General features: G+C 42.8%; 1 protein-coding gene across 6 annotated transcripts in view; it reads right to left on the bottom strand.

The window, feature by feature from the left end:
* TSPAN18 (tetraspanin 18) overlaps positions 1–17,681 on the bottom strand; it is a 114,913-nt gene that overhangs the window by 17,163 nt on the left and 80,069 nt on the right. For 5 of the 6 annotated variants that reach the window (XM_085062614.1, XM_085062608.1, XM_085062610.1 and 2 more), the window contains 3 exons: positions 9,291–9,380; positions 3,530–3,621; positions 2,569–2,763 (listed from right to left, as the gene is read on the bottom strand). In XM_085062614.1, coding sequence (XP_084918740.1) covers positions 2,569–2,763; positions 3,530–3,592 — 258 coding nt within the window. In that variant the 5' untranslated portion in view covers positions 3,593–3,621; positions 9,291–9,380. Of the gene's footprint in view, positions 1–2,568; positions 2,764–3,529; positions 3,622–9,290; positions 9,381–10,298; positions 10,353–17,681 lie in introns of those variants that run through there. The other variant, XM_085062612.1, reaches the window with a different exon arrangement.

The raw sequence follows: 17,681 nt of genomic DNA on the forward strand, positions 1-17,681 counted from the left end.
TTTTTCGTAACTCATCCAAATGTTCCAATTTCAGAACTGCTGCTCCAAAAAGAGCAGCAACTGCCTTTAACTCAAAGGGCCTGCATTTTCATGCAGAGAAGTTTGAGGGCCTACTACACTCATTTTACAGGAGTGCAAAATGGGATGTCTGCATTTGAAACTCAGCCAAATGAAGCTAACACAGGCTGTTCTTGTCACAAAGCTGAATTCAGTCCCTTGGTGCAATGTTGTATGTTCAACGGTACGTTGGATTCTGATTTTGCAGCTTTGTTTTGCAGCCAGAAGATCTTCAGGACAAATTATTCCATGTCTGATTTGCAGGCCACTGTTCGTTACTTTTTTGGTGAGCCAGGTCCAAATGACAGGAAATCCAGAAACACTTCACAGCTTTGTGTTTAATGCAACATGTTAGGTTCCACAGTGATGGGCTTATATTTTACCAAAAGACAAGCAGCTTAATGAAAAATAAAAGTCCTTGCAAACACTGAAACCAGAGCCTAGAGAACATGCATCTGTCTTGTCCCTTCTATCTTCTGTTTACATTTGGACTAAAAGCTTCAGGCATACATTATGCATCACTGTGAAATCTCACTCAAGCAGCTCTCTGGCTCATCAATTCTTTAACAACTTTGTAAGTGGACTTGATTTGATCTAGCAACTTCTCCCCAGGTACCACCCCCACAAAGACTTACACTCTTTGTTTTGCAAAAGTTCCCAGTCTCTCTGGCATACAGTCATGAATCTTTTGCCTATTCAATGTCTAAAACTTACTCCTATCAGACATCAAATTTCACTGATGTTTTAAGACCAGCTGATTTTAACATCATAACCCCAAAAAAGAAGTTAGCAACACATTTCTTCTCCCTTGGTATCAGCACAGGTCCTCATCTGAGTGCTTCACACTGCTGAACATGAGATGGCTGATTGTTTAGCAGAGTTGGTGTTGATACCAAAAGCCCTTGAAGACCTGATTGACCAAAATGGAACAATAATTCCTTATGCAGTAATTACTTTTAGTTTCTCCTAGTCTAGGGCATTACTTCCAGCCCATAAATTTCTCACATTTCTTTCAAAATAAAATAATTTTAAAAGCAAATAAATAAAACAGCAGGGCTCAGAACTATCTCTAGGAGTAAGAAAAGTAATAACATTAAAATTGAGTGTACTGGAGTATAACTAAAACACATGGAGAAACATTCAAACCTGTAATTGATTTTAAATCAGGAGAGAACATGGCCCAGAGCTCCCTTCCTCCAGGCAGATCACCAGTATATATGCAGTAGACATGGTTCAGACTGACAATATTACTCTCCCATTCACTTACAGCAACATTTCTCATCAAACTTAACTTTTAGTTTCTTAATCTGACGGAGACAGGCTTTGAAGTAACCTCAGGCTCATTGGGCCCAATCCTTTCCATTTTATTAGGTTTCTCTGGGCAGATCTCCACAGACTTCACAGGTGATACATTTGTTTTTCTGATTTACATCTGAGATGAATCACTAGAAATAAAACCCACAATGGCTTCCCAGAAAGGGCTCTCATTTGCAGGCTCTGAACTGAAGGCACATGTGAGCCAAAAGCCAGAGAGAATTTATCTCAGTGAAGCCATGCTCATCTCTAGGAAAAGATGGGTTTGCTTTCAAGAAAGAGGACTTTCCTGTCCTGTTTCAAAACAAGCCTTTTTTGAACCATGAATCAGCTATTAAAGACACAATCCTAACAAAATACAGTAAGATCAAGATTTTTGAAAAGAAAAAAAAAAAAACAAGCCAAAAACCACAACAATCCCAAAGCGCCACCAGACCCTTTAGGAGAAACAAAAGGTCACATTTCACCAAAAAAAAAAAAAAAAAAAAAAAAAATTAATACATAACTGGCAATGCCTTCTGGTAGGAGATAATGGCTGGAAACCCTGCAGTGTCAGAACTTGGGAGGAGCAGGGGGGCAAGTGAATTATTTTAACCCTTTGTAATTACTGATGACTGCCACAGGCTGCCATTCAGGGGAAAATTTGTGCAAAGGTAACAAATCTGGTTCATTTTAGGAGCAGAGTAGGCTGTGTCAGGGAGTGTATCAGGGAGTGAAGCTCTTGAGAGCTGCAGTGACAGCAATGACTGCAATGATGCAGCTCTGAGCTGGGCATTTCTGCTGGCATGGGGGGCTCCCTTGCACAGGGGCTGTGCTCCAGTGCTCCCTCTGCTTTGTTGTGAAACCCTGAGGAATGAATCTACAAGTGGAACAGTGAGTTTTGAGTAGCCAAGAAAGTAACTTTTTTGGTCACTTTATAAATATAAAAAAGGCCCAAACAACTAAATGGGGTCAATTAGAATGAAAGTTTAAAAAGACTAAAATACACTTCCAGACTAGGCTCAAATCTACATAGAGGAAAAAGCAAATTGTCTGTATTTCTAGCAGTGTGTAAAAGTATCCTATGCCTACGTGTTATCTAAAGGAATAATGGCTACAACAGACACCTATTCATGCACTTATCACAACATCACCTATCCAGTCACCCCTACTCTTGGGAAGCACCAGGAGGCCCTCAGAAGTTGGCAGGACACTTACAAAAAGCAGGAGGCATTTGTTCTCACGGATGGCACCACAGCAGCCGAGGAAGCCCAGCAGGAAGAGCATTGCTCCCATGGCCAGCATGATGTAAGCTCCTGTGAAGAGCAGGGGGTTGGCAGCCACTATCTCTCGAAAACCTGTGGGATCCACAATGACCCAGATTCCAAGTCCCAGCAGGCATGCTCCTCCCAGCTGTCACAACACAAGGAAAGGAGAGAGAGTGAGATAGGTCAACATAAAACAACTGCTGCAGAAAAACTGGATTTATTTCTATCTTTTGATCAAAGGTGTTAATTTGGGTAATTTGTAGTTCTCCAAGGCATATATTCTCTGCTGTGCAGGTGACTTTTGACATGCTACTCTCAGTATCTTTTGCTCACTAAATGAATTATTTACAGCAAAAGCACTTTTTTTCCTTGACACCTCACTTTGCCAACTGTTTACTCCCTCTCTACTGCTGAAACATAGTCTTGATCTCCTGCCCCATCTGTAGAGGACAGCCCAGTGAAGGGGCTCACATGAACCATACCTGCCACAGAGGCCAGGGTGGCTGGACACTCCCACCCTTTCTTTCAAAAACAAGAACAACTAAGAAAGACTCTACATGTGGTGGGAAAATGACTGCTTCTGAGTGAAAACCTCAGCAGGGCACCCAGGACTAGAAAACAATTTTTTTCTGCCATTCAAAGATAAACCATGTACACCATTAGTTACAGTTTTCCCTGTGGTTTCCCCTGTCAAGGTCAGCCGTAACTCAGACAGCAGTGACCACTGTGCTGCCTTGCTGAATATCTGAGCATCTTTGGATGCTGCAAAACGCTCAGTGATTGCTAGTGCAAAGCAGAGGGGAAATTCTGTATCATGGCAACTTTATCACACTAAAGCCTATCCTGCTGGGCAGCAGCAGGCTGCTGGAAACAGGGGGATCCAGAAAAGAAAGTGAATTCCAAATACTTACAAATATAAAGAAATTGAAAAGAAACATCAGGTATTTCATGCAGCTCAGGCAGTCTCCCTCCATGGTCTTCAGGGTCCTTTGTCCAATTCCTCCTGTAAAACAACAGCACTTTCCTAACACTCATTTTTATTGGAATGACACAATCCTATCTCCAATCTATTTGTATTTCCCTCAAGACCCTGTGGAGTTCATTATACAGAAAAGCCATTTTCTTACCTGAACAGGGCAACATAGCACAGGCTAGTAAGAGATAATGACTGCTGCTAAGTCCCCTTGCATTCTTTAAGGTCTGAAGGCGAACACAGATGTGAAGGGGATGGTTGCAGGAGAAGAAAGGTCTAGCTTTATTTGCAGAGTGACATACCAGGGGAAAAAATATCCCTCTGCATATGAAGAATTTCTTTTCCCCTCACTCCTTAAAGCTTGTCAAGGCTAAGAATCACTGAATGTACCTGTCTATTCACACCATGAAAAGGTCATATTGAAACAGGAGCCAGAACAAGCTATGCCCAGTTAGAAGACACACGAGAATTTGGGGCAGCTATCTCATACAAGCTTCCTCTACAGAATGAATTCCACACAAACATGGGCTACAGCTTCAGGGAAACTTGCAGACATTTGGGCTGGGAATGACTGCAGCATGTGGACATGGCAGTGCCGAGGGAGGATGTCCTCACATAGTCACTCAGCCTGGGGCACAACACCTGCTTGCCATGTAGTGTGAAATGTTCCTGTGCCTGTGAATTCCTGCTACTCTATGCCCCACCCAGCATGGGTCTTGTGCAGGGAGAACCCATGGATCAATGCTGGAAATCTTTTAAGGCCAGGAAAAGATGCTAAGGAATCTTAAACAGTTTGGAAACTCCATGTCTGATTAAGACAGCAAACTGCTTGGGCAGTGCTTCTATTGGAAGAGAAGCAATAAATCCTGACCAGGTGAGGCTACACTGGAGGAAAGTTCCTGCTTGCTGTTTCATGAAGTCACTATGTTTCCTAATATGCCATTATATCACCAAGTGCCCTAGAGGGACAGACAAATAAATACATGAAATAGTAAAACTTCCACTGAAACGGAAAACAGTGCAGTCATGGCACTGTGCACAGATGGATCTGTACATTTGCAAACACAGAGGCACAGGTTTGCTTGGCTCCCTAGAGAAGCCTTCCAAAAATCCATGTGCTTCTTAATGCATCTCATTCCCTTTCTCCACTGCAAATGCCATTCCCTGAACAGATCTGCATCTAATGATATGCTATGCTAGTAAAGTCCATTTAATTCACTTATAGGAAAAAACTGAAATTATCCAAGGTTTTCAACAGGCCAGAAATAAAACTGCCTTTCACTCCATTGTTTTTGTTAAACCACAAAATCTGTGAGTGCTGTAGAGCCTCATGAGGTGCTTTCCTCTGTGACCATAGGAGCTGCTCTGCTTTAACCAAAGAGCTGAGAAACCCCATGGCAGGCAGAGCTCCCAGCACGGGGCTGCCTGAAGTAAGAGCCATATTTTTGTTACAGCGTGTGTTTGGTGCACTGCTTTCACTTGATTTAAAATCAAATCAATTCCTTCTTAGTGACAAAACACACTGAGACATTAATGGTGTGACACAGAATCTCATGTGGACATGTGGTTGCTTTCCCCCTGCATCTGCCTGTACCTGGGGCAGATGCCTCTGCTGCCTGGGTATGCCCAGGGAACCCTCTTTGCTAGAGGAATCCTCAGAAGATCCACCTTGCTTCTGGAGAAACACAAACCTGAATCTAAACCTGAGAACGAGGGCAATATCTTTTCTTTACAAAATTTATTTTCTTATACCTCTGATACATAACTGTTCTGCCCAGAGAGACCCAAAGACTAGACCGTAACTGCAGGAGATGGGATAGGGCACAGAGTTCTGATGTTGCCCCACAGGAAATGTCCACAGCTTCCTGACTGTTTAAAGTCATGTCTGCAAATCTCACAAGAAATAGAGATCTCCAAGTCCAGAAGGATAAGGAGCTGGGGAAGGAATATTCCATGGGAAAGGTGAGCCTTCAGCTCTGCTAACACATGAGACTGGACACTAGAGAGGGATATGAAAACACAGACAAATCAATAGGATAATGGGATTTCAAGAGTCCCACAGTTAGTGGGAACCTAGATGATCCCATCACCACACTAAAAATTCAGGCTCCAATGAAAGAAAGGATGGCTAAATTTTAGTGTATTAGCCAAAGTCTCAAAGATTTCTGAGAAATTTCAAAGTTCTGCTGACTTGAGCACCCACCTGTGTGATCCATATTATAGTAGCCTTTGTCAAAAAAAAGAACAAAACCCAAAACCATTTAGCATTATTGTGCCACTTATACATAATTCACACCCCCCCACTACAGTCACCCTAATGAAAAACAATTCCTGTGGTTCAAGAAGCATCAGCTCCTAAGCTTAACACTGTCTTGCTGCTTTATAGTGTTGATAAATCACATTCCCAACTTCCTTTCCTTTCCATGTCTGGGACTGCTTCTTCTGTAAAGCAAGCAAGCTCACTTGGAACTGCTCTGATTTACACGAGCTGACTACAGGTCTACCTTTATTGTCAAAGACAAACCTAACCTGTGATTCTTGGCATTGTTCCTGCCTGCTCATCCACTCAGTATGTTAAAATGTTTTCTAGGGATAAGCAGGGAAAGGAAATTGTAAATCCTTTGAGCAATCAGATCCTGAGAACTTCACTGTCTGGAAGAACCAGACAGTCACAATAACCTGGGAGTAGCACAAACACATGCACATTCAGCTTTGACAAACAAGGGCTCCCTTCTTTGCTTGGGCAAGAAAATGTCCCCAGTGGTGGTACTGGGCTCAGATTTGTAATTTCTAAACCCCCCACACTTCACACAGCAAAGTAACAGCTAAGTGCAGCCCTAGTCATTGTGCTGTGCTTCAGCTCAAGAATACACCTGCTGGGGCTTTAAAATTCCAAAATTCCTCCACTCAGGATGTGCAAATGGCAGTCAGGGGCAATAATGTGAGATCTGGGCTGGTAAAGCCAAGAACAAAGCAAAGGAGAGTTTCCACATCAGAACACAATGCAGGCTTCCAAAAAATGCCAACCCACTGACCTGATCTGAGAAACAGGAGTTCTGAGCAACTGTCGCACTGCTGGAACTTAGAACTTGGAAAGATCCACACAGATCAGCACAACACATGCTTTCCAGTTTCTGCTGGGTATCCAGATTTCCAAACAGCACATGCAATGCCATCATTTGGATACTGTCAATGCACTGATGCAAACAAGGCTAACCAACCAAAAGCATGATCTGATCTCTTATGAGGCACTTAAAACTGTCTGGTACCAGAGCTTGGGCAAGGCAGCATATAATGCCATCTAGTTCATATTTGCAGTGGTGCTCCAGACTTTGAAGAGTATGTAAGTAATGCTATTTACAAACAATGCAAACAAAATGCAAATAATATTAATTACAGATAATGTAAATATGAATGTATTTGTGCCAACTACTGCCTTGCTAATTAGCTGAAGGTACATGGATGATAAGCTTCACAGCCAAAATAATTGACATTCAAGGGCAATCCTGACCCACAGAGATGGGCTTTCCTTCTACTTTTCTTTTTAAGCCGTGCAAAAAGCAAATTTTCTGAGTTACTCCTACTACACACTGATACAAGTGTGATAAAAACTGAATGCATATGTCTTAATCCACCTTTTAAAAATACCTTCACTCCCCTCCTCCAGGCCCCAAATCTGTGAGAGATTAAGCTCCTCTCTGCAGGAGACATTTAATGCTAAGCAAACATTAACAGTCAGAACTGCAGAAGACAGAGGCTGACAGATGCTCTCCCTGGCTTGTCCCATCTCAAACCTGTGAGACATATGAGATGCATTTGTTTTTGTCTGAAATGTAGCTATAAATGTTCAGTTTACTCTTAGGCATATTATTCTACATTTCTCTCTCCCCTGTATCCCCCACAAATTTTATCTTGCGAAGTGATGGGGAGGCTAAAAGTCCCCAGCAGTGTAGCCAGGAAACACACCCCAGCTGCTATAATCAGTTAGGAATAAAGTCTAGCTTTTTAAGGCAATGCATTTTTTTGTTCTCCAGCCACTTCCTTCCTTCTCTCATTTGTTTTGCATGCCTTGCAGCTGCCCTGAACTTCACATTTCTAAAGGCAGCTGCTCAACCACACCCCCCAAAAAAGCTTCCAAATTTCTCTTTACTGGCACTGGCATTTCCCTCAACCCCCACATCCCTTTCACACTGGATTAAAACCCATGAATTCTCTTTGATTGCTCCTTTACCTTCACTTTGAAGATGGAATCACTGAAAAACTTAGGTTGGGCAGGACCCCTGGATGTCACTGTGTACAAACATCCACTGCCTCCAACCTGGGCCAGTTCTAAACCTGATCCAGCTTCAAAGTTCAAGCATGCTGCTCAGGGTCACATTAGCTAAGTTTTGAATATCTGCAAGGACTGAGACTCCCCAGGCTCCCTGGGCACCTCTTCCAGTGTTTGATGACTCTCCTTGGTGAAAGGATTTTTCAAAACAGCTGCCCAAAGTGTGTCTGAATTGCCTGGTGGCAAATGGAACGAGAGCATCCCATGGATGTGCCAATCTAACAGAATGTCAGGATAACCTGATCTTCACCAGTCTCAACCCTTGCATTTTCTGTATATTATCACTCCTACCCTCTACTGAAAACAAGTCTGTATACCATTTTCCTTGCCCATCCCTAACATGCCACTGCAGACAATTTGTGTTTCAACACATAAAATTCAGACAGATTGCCTGATTGCTCATCACAGTCTTCCCATGCTTGACAGAATGCTTGATAGAAAACACAGAATAACTGAGATTGAGAGAAATGCCTAGAGGTCCTCTTGCCCAACCCTCATGCAAGTCACTTTTTCAGTCACTGCTCTTCTATCACATGATCCATGTATATCTTCTTTTAACATAAATATCTCTTTGCTGTCAACATGCACGAAGAACTTGTCCACTGATGTGATCTGTTGCTTTCTCTAAAACTTAAGAACCAGTTCTGCAGTACTTCCTACAAAATATTAGCCTGTGGCTTGAGGAGCAAATAATGCCAGTTCACACCTACTTTCATATTCACACACAAGGCACCAAGTCAAAACAGAAGACATTTTTGAAACTCTACAAAGCTAGTGCCAGGCAGCCTTCAAAGACACTAGAAAATACAGACTAAATCCTCTTTCAAGCAAATGTATTGATTTCTAGAAGCTGCTTTTCCAGATAAAATGCCACCGGAAACATCCCTGAAGCTCCAAGCTGCCTCAATGGCAAAGGATCACCACCACTTGGCACTGCTCCATCGTGTCCTCTCCCCAGCAATGTGGAGGCCACCCTCTGGCTTGCAGGCATGGAGACTTGGCTCAGCATGCTTACCTTCCTTCACAAGTACATCTCCTATAAGAGGATTTCTGTGTTCACTGTCTGCAAGCAATGTTCAGCTTTAAACCAGAGTGGTGGGATCTCCTAAGTGAACATATCTAACAGGAAGGGCCTTCCAGAAAATCCTTTCAGAGTATTATTTTCACACAGTCTGCTCCTCTAGATAAAACAGAGATTAGAGGTGGTTTCATTAGGAGACTGAAGAAGGACTTGCTGGTGAAATGGTAGCAGATTAACTGTGTCTTTTTAACACCCTCCAGCACATCACAGCTACCTTTAACCTGCCCCAACAGAGATACAGAGAAAGTACCTGGCATGCAGAAAGAGCAACCCATTAACAGCACTCACCTTTACTAATCTTGGGACTTGAAGCACAGGGTCTCTTCCAGTCTTTAATTGTCTGTGTGTCCCATGTATCTCCTTCTCTCCAAGCTTGTCCTGTAAGAGAAAAATATGCAATTACTGAAGAAGTCAATAAAATGCAATCATGTTAAATACACAATTTATTAAAACACACCATCCTGATGAATATGTTCAGTCTAATTGCCACCTTAATTTAGTGTACATTAGCACTAATGAAGAGCTTTTAATACCCAGTGAGGGATTCAATTCCTGAGAATCTCTTTAACAATCTTTGGGGGTGTTTTAAATGCCCACAGACCACACGTAAATCTATAGTCCCATTACACATGCACTTCATACCACAAGAGGACTAGATTAATACCAGCTGCACCTTCAATATTTTATAGGAGGTTTAGACAAACTTTAATCTGCTGTGACTTTACAGCCCATTTACTGGGAAAATGGAAAAGGCAGGAAGGAAGATGGAATGCATCTTTGGGAAGCCCAGCCATTAGGAGCAGCAGCGTGAAATGTTGGGTGCTATCCCTCGTTCTTCCAGCCAGCTGTCACGCCAAGTTGATCAAATTATTTCCTCTCCCTCTGCCTCATTGTCACTGCCTGGGAAGCAACAGCAGAGAGGAACAGCAAAGCCACAGCCCTGTCCATCCAAAAACATTAGATATATGGGTTCAGGCAGAGAAACTCAGGTGCAGACAGAGGGACTCAGGTGCAGACTGCCACTGTCCTCAAGCTAACAATCACAATTTTCTCAGTAAGTTTTAACTTCTGCCTGCACAAGGCTAATGACAGCGTTTGACTAGACAAAGGTAAGGTGACACTACAGACTAACATGCCAGGCACACATTTGACTCCTGCTTTTTCAGGGCAACATCTCCTAGGTTGCTTTTTCCACCTAACTGGCACAGCCCCAACCCCATATTGCAGGGCCTGTGTGGAAGGGGCAGTCTTTACCTCTTCAAACAGCAACCCATGCCACAAGAGTCCAATACTCACACAGGGCTCAGCACTGTAACTCACTCACTCATCCTTCACAAATGGTTTTGGCACACTCGCAGCTTTGCTGGAGCCGCTCCTTCCCTGGGAGGCACCAGATAAGTCACCTGGGGTCTCTCCCTGCTCTCTCACTGCCAACATTTCATCATAATTTCTGAAGTGGGTGCATTTAACATCTGTTTCCCACAAACATTTGTAAATGCGCCTTTGAAAATTGCTTCCCATTAAGACTTCTGTGAGTAAAAGTCTATCGTTTGTTGTTGGCAGGAAGCGAACAAGGAGTTTCAAGGTGGCTGAAACTATTACAATATAAAACATATAATGAATATTCATAGACCTTTTGTTTTGCATTAATCCCTCACATTTAATGTCCTTCCTCTGTCACTGTAAACCTGCATCTCTAGATGAAGAGCAGGGATGGGTTCCCCTTTGAAATCTGGAGGGTACAAACACCTCTTGCCACCCCACATGTCTCTGCTGTTAAGTGCTGAAGGCATGAGCTGAGCAAGGGCTGAACTACCCTGCTTTACAATGCTGGGTACAAAGGCTGCCCCAGATCAGTGCAGCTTTTCCACCAGTGTCAGAGCTCAGAGGGTGCTGTGTGACTGGCTGGGAGATGGCTGCAGCAGGTTCAGCATGCCCCAAGAGGGCTTTGGACACTGTACAGCTGGGACAAGGGACAGTGCCTCAGAACAGTAGTGCTCTGTTCAGCAGTCAGAACTTGGCGCCCACCCTGACCTTGGTGTCTACTTCTCCAGTGTGTAGGGTCACTTCATCCTGTCTTTTGCATGTGTGATTGAGAGGCAATTTCTTCAGCTGTCCTGTCCTGTGATGTCTTGGGATAGATGATGCCAAGAGAATATGACTAACTTTAGAGCAGAGATGACACTGTGTTATATAAACCTATCATTAAGAAAATAACCAGAATGATAGGATTCCTGCTCCTACTGTGTGTGCATATAATTACATCTCTCTACAAGCCCTCAGAGGTCTGTGTGGGAGAGGAATTTTATTTTTTTATTCATCATAAGTCACAATATTTTAAAAAAATTACAGCACCCCAGAGAAGAACAGCTTAAATGCTTCAGTCGATACCAGCAGGTACTGTATCAGAAGGCATGAAAGACTGCATTTGGTGCCAAACAGCAGCAATATTCCACCTTACTCTGTGGCCTTAAGGGGGATGAAGTCTCTGCCAAACAGATTCTCTTTGGTTAATAGCTACGATTTTGTCATTAAGGAGAATTGCACAAAGTGCAAACCCACCATGCCTAATTGTGACTCCAGCAAGCTGATGCCTTTAATTACAGTCGCTGGGGAAACACAGTGGGAGTTGGAGCAACAGCTGAGGCCAAGCCTCATCCTTGGGCTGGCCAGCTGTGGCTGCCACATTGTCCACAGCCACCACATCTACTCTCCTGGCTGAGCATTGGCTTCCCATTCACATTGCAGCCCTTTGAGGAGCAGGCTTTGATGAAGCAAAAACAGCTAAATACATGCCTCCTGCTGGTATCAGGCTGCAGCAAGGACTGTTGGAGCTCCGGAGCAAAGAGGGATAGGGCTGAGAGATGTTGATACAGACAGCAGGCAGCAAGTGAAACAAGAAATGAATAGAGAAGCAAGCCTGTCTTTGTAAGAAATCCAGCCTCCTGCATGATAACTAGAGCAGGAAGGGTCACCAGATGAACCCCTTACAAGTGTCCTGCTTCACAAGGGCTTCTAGCTACTGCCAGCTCCCTGAGCTCACCGCAGTTGCAGGGTTGAGAGACACTTAAACACATGCCAGCCCATATGTTCAACCAAAGAAGAAGACAGAAGTCACATCCTGTTGGACCTCTGCATCAGGTCAGTGCTCTCACGGTGAAAGGTGAGGAGAAACATCTCTGTGGAAGCAGGATCAGAATAATTTCATTCCCTTGCAATGGCTTTAGAAAAAAGTGAAACACTTTTTGCTTCCGAACTGGACTTTGTCACAAGCTACCAGCCCCATGTGTAATCCTGTAACTGTTGCTCCTACATAAATAACTAATTATTCTGGAATTTCATAGCACATGTGCAGCAGAATCTTTGCTATGACACATCTACATTACTGCATGTAAATCCTATTAGATCCCGAAGTGCACTGTCTAAGTGTAATCAGCCCCTGTGGAGCAGCCATGAGGGGACCTGCACAAGGCCATGCAACTGGATACTAAATTACAGTCAATCTACCTCCTCTTTAGTTGCATTAAAATGCTAATATCACTGTAACATGGGTCCATTTACCAGCGGTACTGCCTTGCCTTGCAACACTGGAGTGAATGAGGCTGTTTCACTGCTTCAGAGCATTTAATTCCTGAGTATAGTTGAGTGAGCAAAGCCCTTAGGGGTACCTTATACCTTCAAACAGTAACCTGATTGGCTTTTATAACACTAAAAGCATATGAGGCCTGTGACAGTGTTTAAATGAATCAGAGCTGCCTCCAAAACTGCCCTAACTTTCCTACACAAGTACAGCAACTGGGTCCCATCTAATCCTGATTGCTTTTAACAAGAACACATTTCTGCCACCAAAAGTCTGTGTGAGTAAGAGCACATCAGTCTCACACAGGAGGAAAAAGAGGGCTGGACTGAACCTCTAAATTTTCACATAAATAACACCAGCTTTGCAACAAAGCTATTAATACAACTAGTACCCCCTGGTTTATATTTGCAACTTTGCACAATGTGTGCATAGAATACATGAGATCATATAGAGGTAAAATCTCCCACTCGTGCACAGACATTCAGAATGGAAATTCAGAAGTCCCAGAGCAGAACCAATTCTAAATGTTGAAACGTTTTGGAAAGTGCTAGATTATGTGTTTGAAGTGCCAGCATGGCTTCAGGCCACAGACCACTCCGTTTCAGCTGGTGCAAATATGCACACTGCACTGTTCAAAATGAACTGCTTGCTCCCTTTGGTCCCTTCCCAAGCGAAGTTCCATAGGTAATCACATCTGGCTCTTTCATACAGCTTTTCACACACAGGCACCAGCCCAGCAGAAAAGAAGATTCTGCATACTGAACCAAAACATCTGATAGCCTGCAATTCTTTTAAGTTCTGTTCATTGAAACAAAAAAAAGCCTTCAGATAGCTCACAGGTGTATTTTCCCTTATATTAATTGCAGTACAAGGGAACCATATGGTACTGATTGTCTGCCTTGCTAAACAGATGACCCAAAGATTTTATGCACTGATATTATACAAACATTAATTCTGTTTATTAAATGAGAAAGCCAAGGCTGAAAGGGGAATAGATGTGCTAAAAATCCTGACCCCCCAGTATAGCTCTCTGCTCACCAGTCCATACTGAGAGCAGTCCCAAACCCATGAAGAAGCTGATCAGTTCTGGATGAAAGGTTGCTCTCTTTGCCAGGCATCTTCTGTCCCAGAAAGATGTTATTTAGAAAACCAAAAGGGAGGCAGCTAACTTCAGCCTCCTATTTCTGAAAGTCTTTCCCTTCATGATGGAATAAATGTCAGCCTCCTGAGTGGATCATGGAGTTGCAACACAAGCCAAGTGACATTATCCACTGTCATGTCAGATACTGTCGAGTGTTGAAACACTCCATACGCTTGCACAGTGTTCCAGACGCTGGGGGGATTTAACACAAAGTCTAAATGCCTGCTCCTTTTTCCCTGAGCCTGACACATCTCACCTTTTTAACAACTGGCTCCTTGGTGCTCTTTTCTATTCTCTTTTTCTATAGCCCTGCTTTGTTTGCAGCAAATGCCTCAGCAGTTTGTGGCATTCGTGATGGTTTTGAGAGATGCAGGAATAAATCTCAGGAACACTGGACAGTTGCTGTGGCAACCTTGTCCTCCTCAGACCATGACTTCCAATATTTTAAGAATTTTTCTGATACTTTGCAGGCTTCAGGGAAACAAGGAAGATTGGGAAAATTATTTTAAAGTAAGGATGTTAACAAAAGGGATTACTATAAGCCACAGAGCCTCACCCTATCAAAAAGATGATGATGTTTGTGTCCTTAGCAAGAAAAAGAAGCCCCAGAATGTCTGAGCAGAGGCAGAGGCAAGGGACCATGGGCAAGGGAATTTGAAATCCCAGCATGTATCATCTGTTCTAATGCTGAATGGAGCTGCAGATCAATAGGTTAACTTCTTTTTACTGTGCTTATTCTCAATGTTTTTTCATAAGGCAGAGGGGTGGAAAAACTAACCCACTGTTTAGGATTATTTAATTGGGGAAATAATAGCCTGAATTCCTTTTAAGAAAGAAATCCCAAATAGAACTTTGAATGCATTAACTATTGTACCAAAAAAAAAAAAAAGCAAACAACAACAAAAAGACCCAAACAAACAAAAACCCCCAAACCCTCAGAAAACTAGCAAAATTCTCTGTTCAAGGTAACAGCCTACACAGATACAAAAACAAAACAGTCAGTCAGGTTTAGTCAGTCTAGAAAAGCAAAGGTTAGGAAAAAGAGTCTGTAAGAGAAGCAGATCTTAAAGGAGGGATCTCAGTAATACTAAATAAACCAGAGAATACTACTTCTGGAAATCTGAGAAGTGACATTATTTATCTGCTTCTGATCATCTTTTAAATTTTTTTAACAAGAAGAATAATAATGCATCCCAAAGTGTTATGGATTATAAACACAGTAGGATATTACAGGAAAAAAATAAGTTTCACAAGCTGTAGGTGTGATGTGTTCAGGAAAACTAGAATGCAGCAAAGGACATGAGAAATGACCTAGGGAAGAGAGGCAGACATGAAGTCTAAGTTACCCTGCTTATAGTCAAATTGATACACATCTCATAAATATTCCATGCAAATCTAAACTGAGTTTCACTGTAATCAGCACCTTTAACTTACTCTAACACTTAAAATTGCAGCTAATGCAGTTTGAGAGGTAAATGTGACTGATCTCAACCACACCTGTCCCAATTAAGGTATGAACACCCAAGCATTTAACATTTTTCCTACAGATATTTTTTATTTCAGATTAAGAGGAAGAGAACCATGGCCACAGCCCACAAGAGAGCTTCAGATGTTCTGAAGGGAAATAAATGAGAGTTAATAAATCCCATAATCTTAGCACACGTGTTTCTAAACGTTCTCTCTTCCTCCCTAAGATGCATAATCTAAGTGCTCCAGCAACCATCAGGTTCCAGGCAGACAAAAGACCCCAAGCACAACTCATACATAGATGACAGGAGTAGAGGGACTAAGTGAGATATGAGCCATGACTCGAAGGCTGGCTCCAAGCTGCTTTTGCTCTCCCAATGGATAACAGATACTGTATCAATACACACAATGTCATGCTAGTTGATTTGCTGCTCTCTTAACACCTCATTTTTCTCTCCATCTGAACTTGTTTTGAAAGAATGCAGTTCACTGTCCCCTTCTCCTTTCTCTTTTGTCCCTACTCATGGCATGGGAAACATGAAAGACAGCATGGCTGGTTGTTGTTAATGCATCTGAAAGTGCAGACCTTTAAAAGGGGGTTATTCTGGAACATGCCACGGTTTTCCTTGTTATTTGTGCAGGCAGCTAATGATCATCCTAATAGCTTCTCTCTCTGAAGTCATAATAAGCTTACAAATGAACCCATTCAGCACATATTAAAAAGCAAGGGATGCTCCTTTGATTACAGCCTTTATGGAAATCTCCGAATATTTGTTTTGTTGCTGCACAGCCGCAATTAGGACATGCTGCTGGGAGCCGGCTCAGCTGCCAGAGCGGTGGGGTTTGGAGACACCTCCAGTGCCATAGCAACACAGCCACCTCTCCCAGCACCACACACAGGGAGCCTGGCAGCCCTTGAGCCCAGGCAAATGGCTTCAGCTCTTCCAGAAATTAAGAAATAAAAAATGCCTAATGAAACTTCCTGAGTGGATGCCTCACCCACGTTCATGAAGCAGCAGGGACAGTCCTGTGTGCAGGTCTGGTGAAGGAGCCATCCTGCTGTGACTGCTGTGGCCATGAGCATAGTGTGGGTCACACAGCCCCTGGGACATGGCTGCACACCCCACTCTGGGGTCTGGAGGCACCTGTTTCACACTGCAGGAAAACTGGGCAACAAGGGGAATATACGCTGGGGAGACCTGAGGAGGCAAGAGCTTTGCTTTGCTGAGGTGCCAGTATGGGGGACCTCACTTCCATCACTGCCTGTAACCCTTCCCCCCCTATAACTTCATCCTTCCACATGTGGGTGGGGAACCAAATAATAGAAATCTTCTGACCACTTAACTGCTCAGAGGTTGATCTAAATCCCACTTATATTGCTGACAGACAAATTTCTCAGAAGGGTAGGGAAATGAAGACTAAAAACCTATAAAACTGAGGTTCTAATTTTCATTAAGATTTGATCAAACATTCCACAATAGCTAAAAGTTAAAAGGCCATACCTTTGTTTTTTTCCCTAAAGGAAACATTATGAACAATATACCTTCTTTCTCAAAATATCCTTATTCCCTAAGCACACTGCATCTGTAGAAGCCTTAAGTGGTGAGACCTGGGGAGTAATTTATTTTTACAAACAAAATCAGCAGCTTACGTGCTGATGACATGGATCCACAGGCTTTCAGATAGCCTCAGTGGGGTGACTTTCATGAACAAAAAGTATAACATCTCCTTTCACTAAGCTGGGACTCTAAACAAACTGCTTCTAAGTTGTCTACAAGCCAAGACCTTTGTATGGAACAGATATTTTCTAAATCTCCAGGAGACTGGCTGAGGTTAAAGCGGGTCAAACCATGTAATACAGATATCTTTGTGTTGATACTACCCACAGTGCCTATTAGGAAGGCCACAATTGTAAGAAACCTTTTCTCGTCAGAGATATTTAATACAGTGCCAGAGACTCTCCCCAGGCAGTCTTTGTTTTAAGGTTTTTGAGCTTTGGGGAGAACGGATTGTGTCTCGGATTGTGAAATGGTCCAGGTTTTTAGCTCTGCTGTAATCTAAGTAACACATAACAGCAGCACTGGAAACTTCACTACCAGCATCACTAGCAAGAGGCCTGGGCATAGCCTGAGGCAAAACCTGGAGCATCATCCATCACCCATACACATAAAAACTGGAATGCACTCACAGGGTATTGTAAGGACTCTTTCAAAACTGAAGCAGCAAATTAAACTATGGAAATACTCTGGATGCTGATGAATTTTCTTTTACTCAGTCTTCACTGTTATTTTACCCACTAGAAGTCAGGACTTAGAAACTAAAGACATAAAATAATTTCTAATTCAAATCAGAGGGGCTGGAATAATTACAAATGCATCAATGAATTATGAAGGCACAGGCTGCTCCCATGGCCTTAAATCAGTACAAAAACCAATCTGTAGAGGGACCTGCTGAGCACCTTCCTCTTCCCACCCAAAAGAAGCACAAACAC

This window comes from Lichenostomus cassidix, chromosome 5, assembly GCF_008360975.1.
Source record: "Lichenostomus cassidix isolate B80296 chromosome 5, HeHo_3.0, whole genome shotgun sequence".
Taxonomy (NCBI): domain Eukaryota; kingdom Metazoa; phylum Chordata; class Aves; order Passeriformes; family Meliphagidae; genus Lichenostomus; species Lichenostomus cassidix.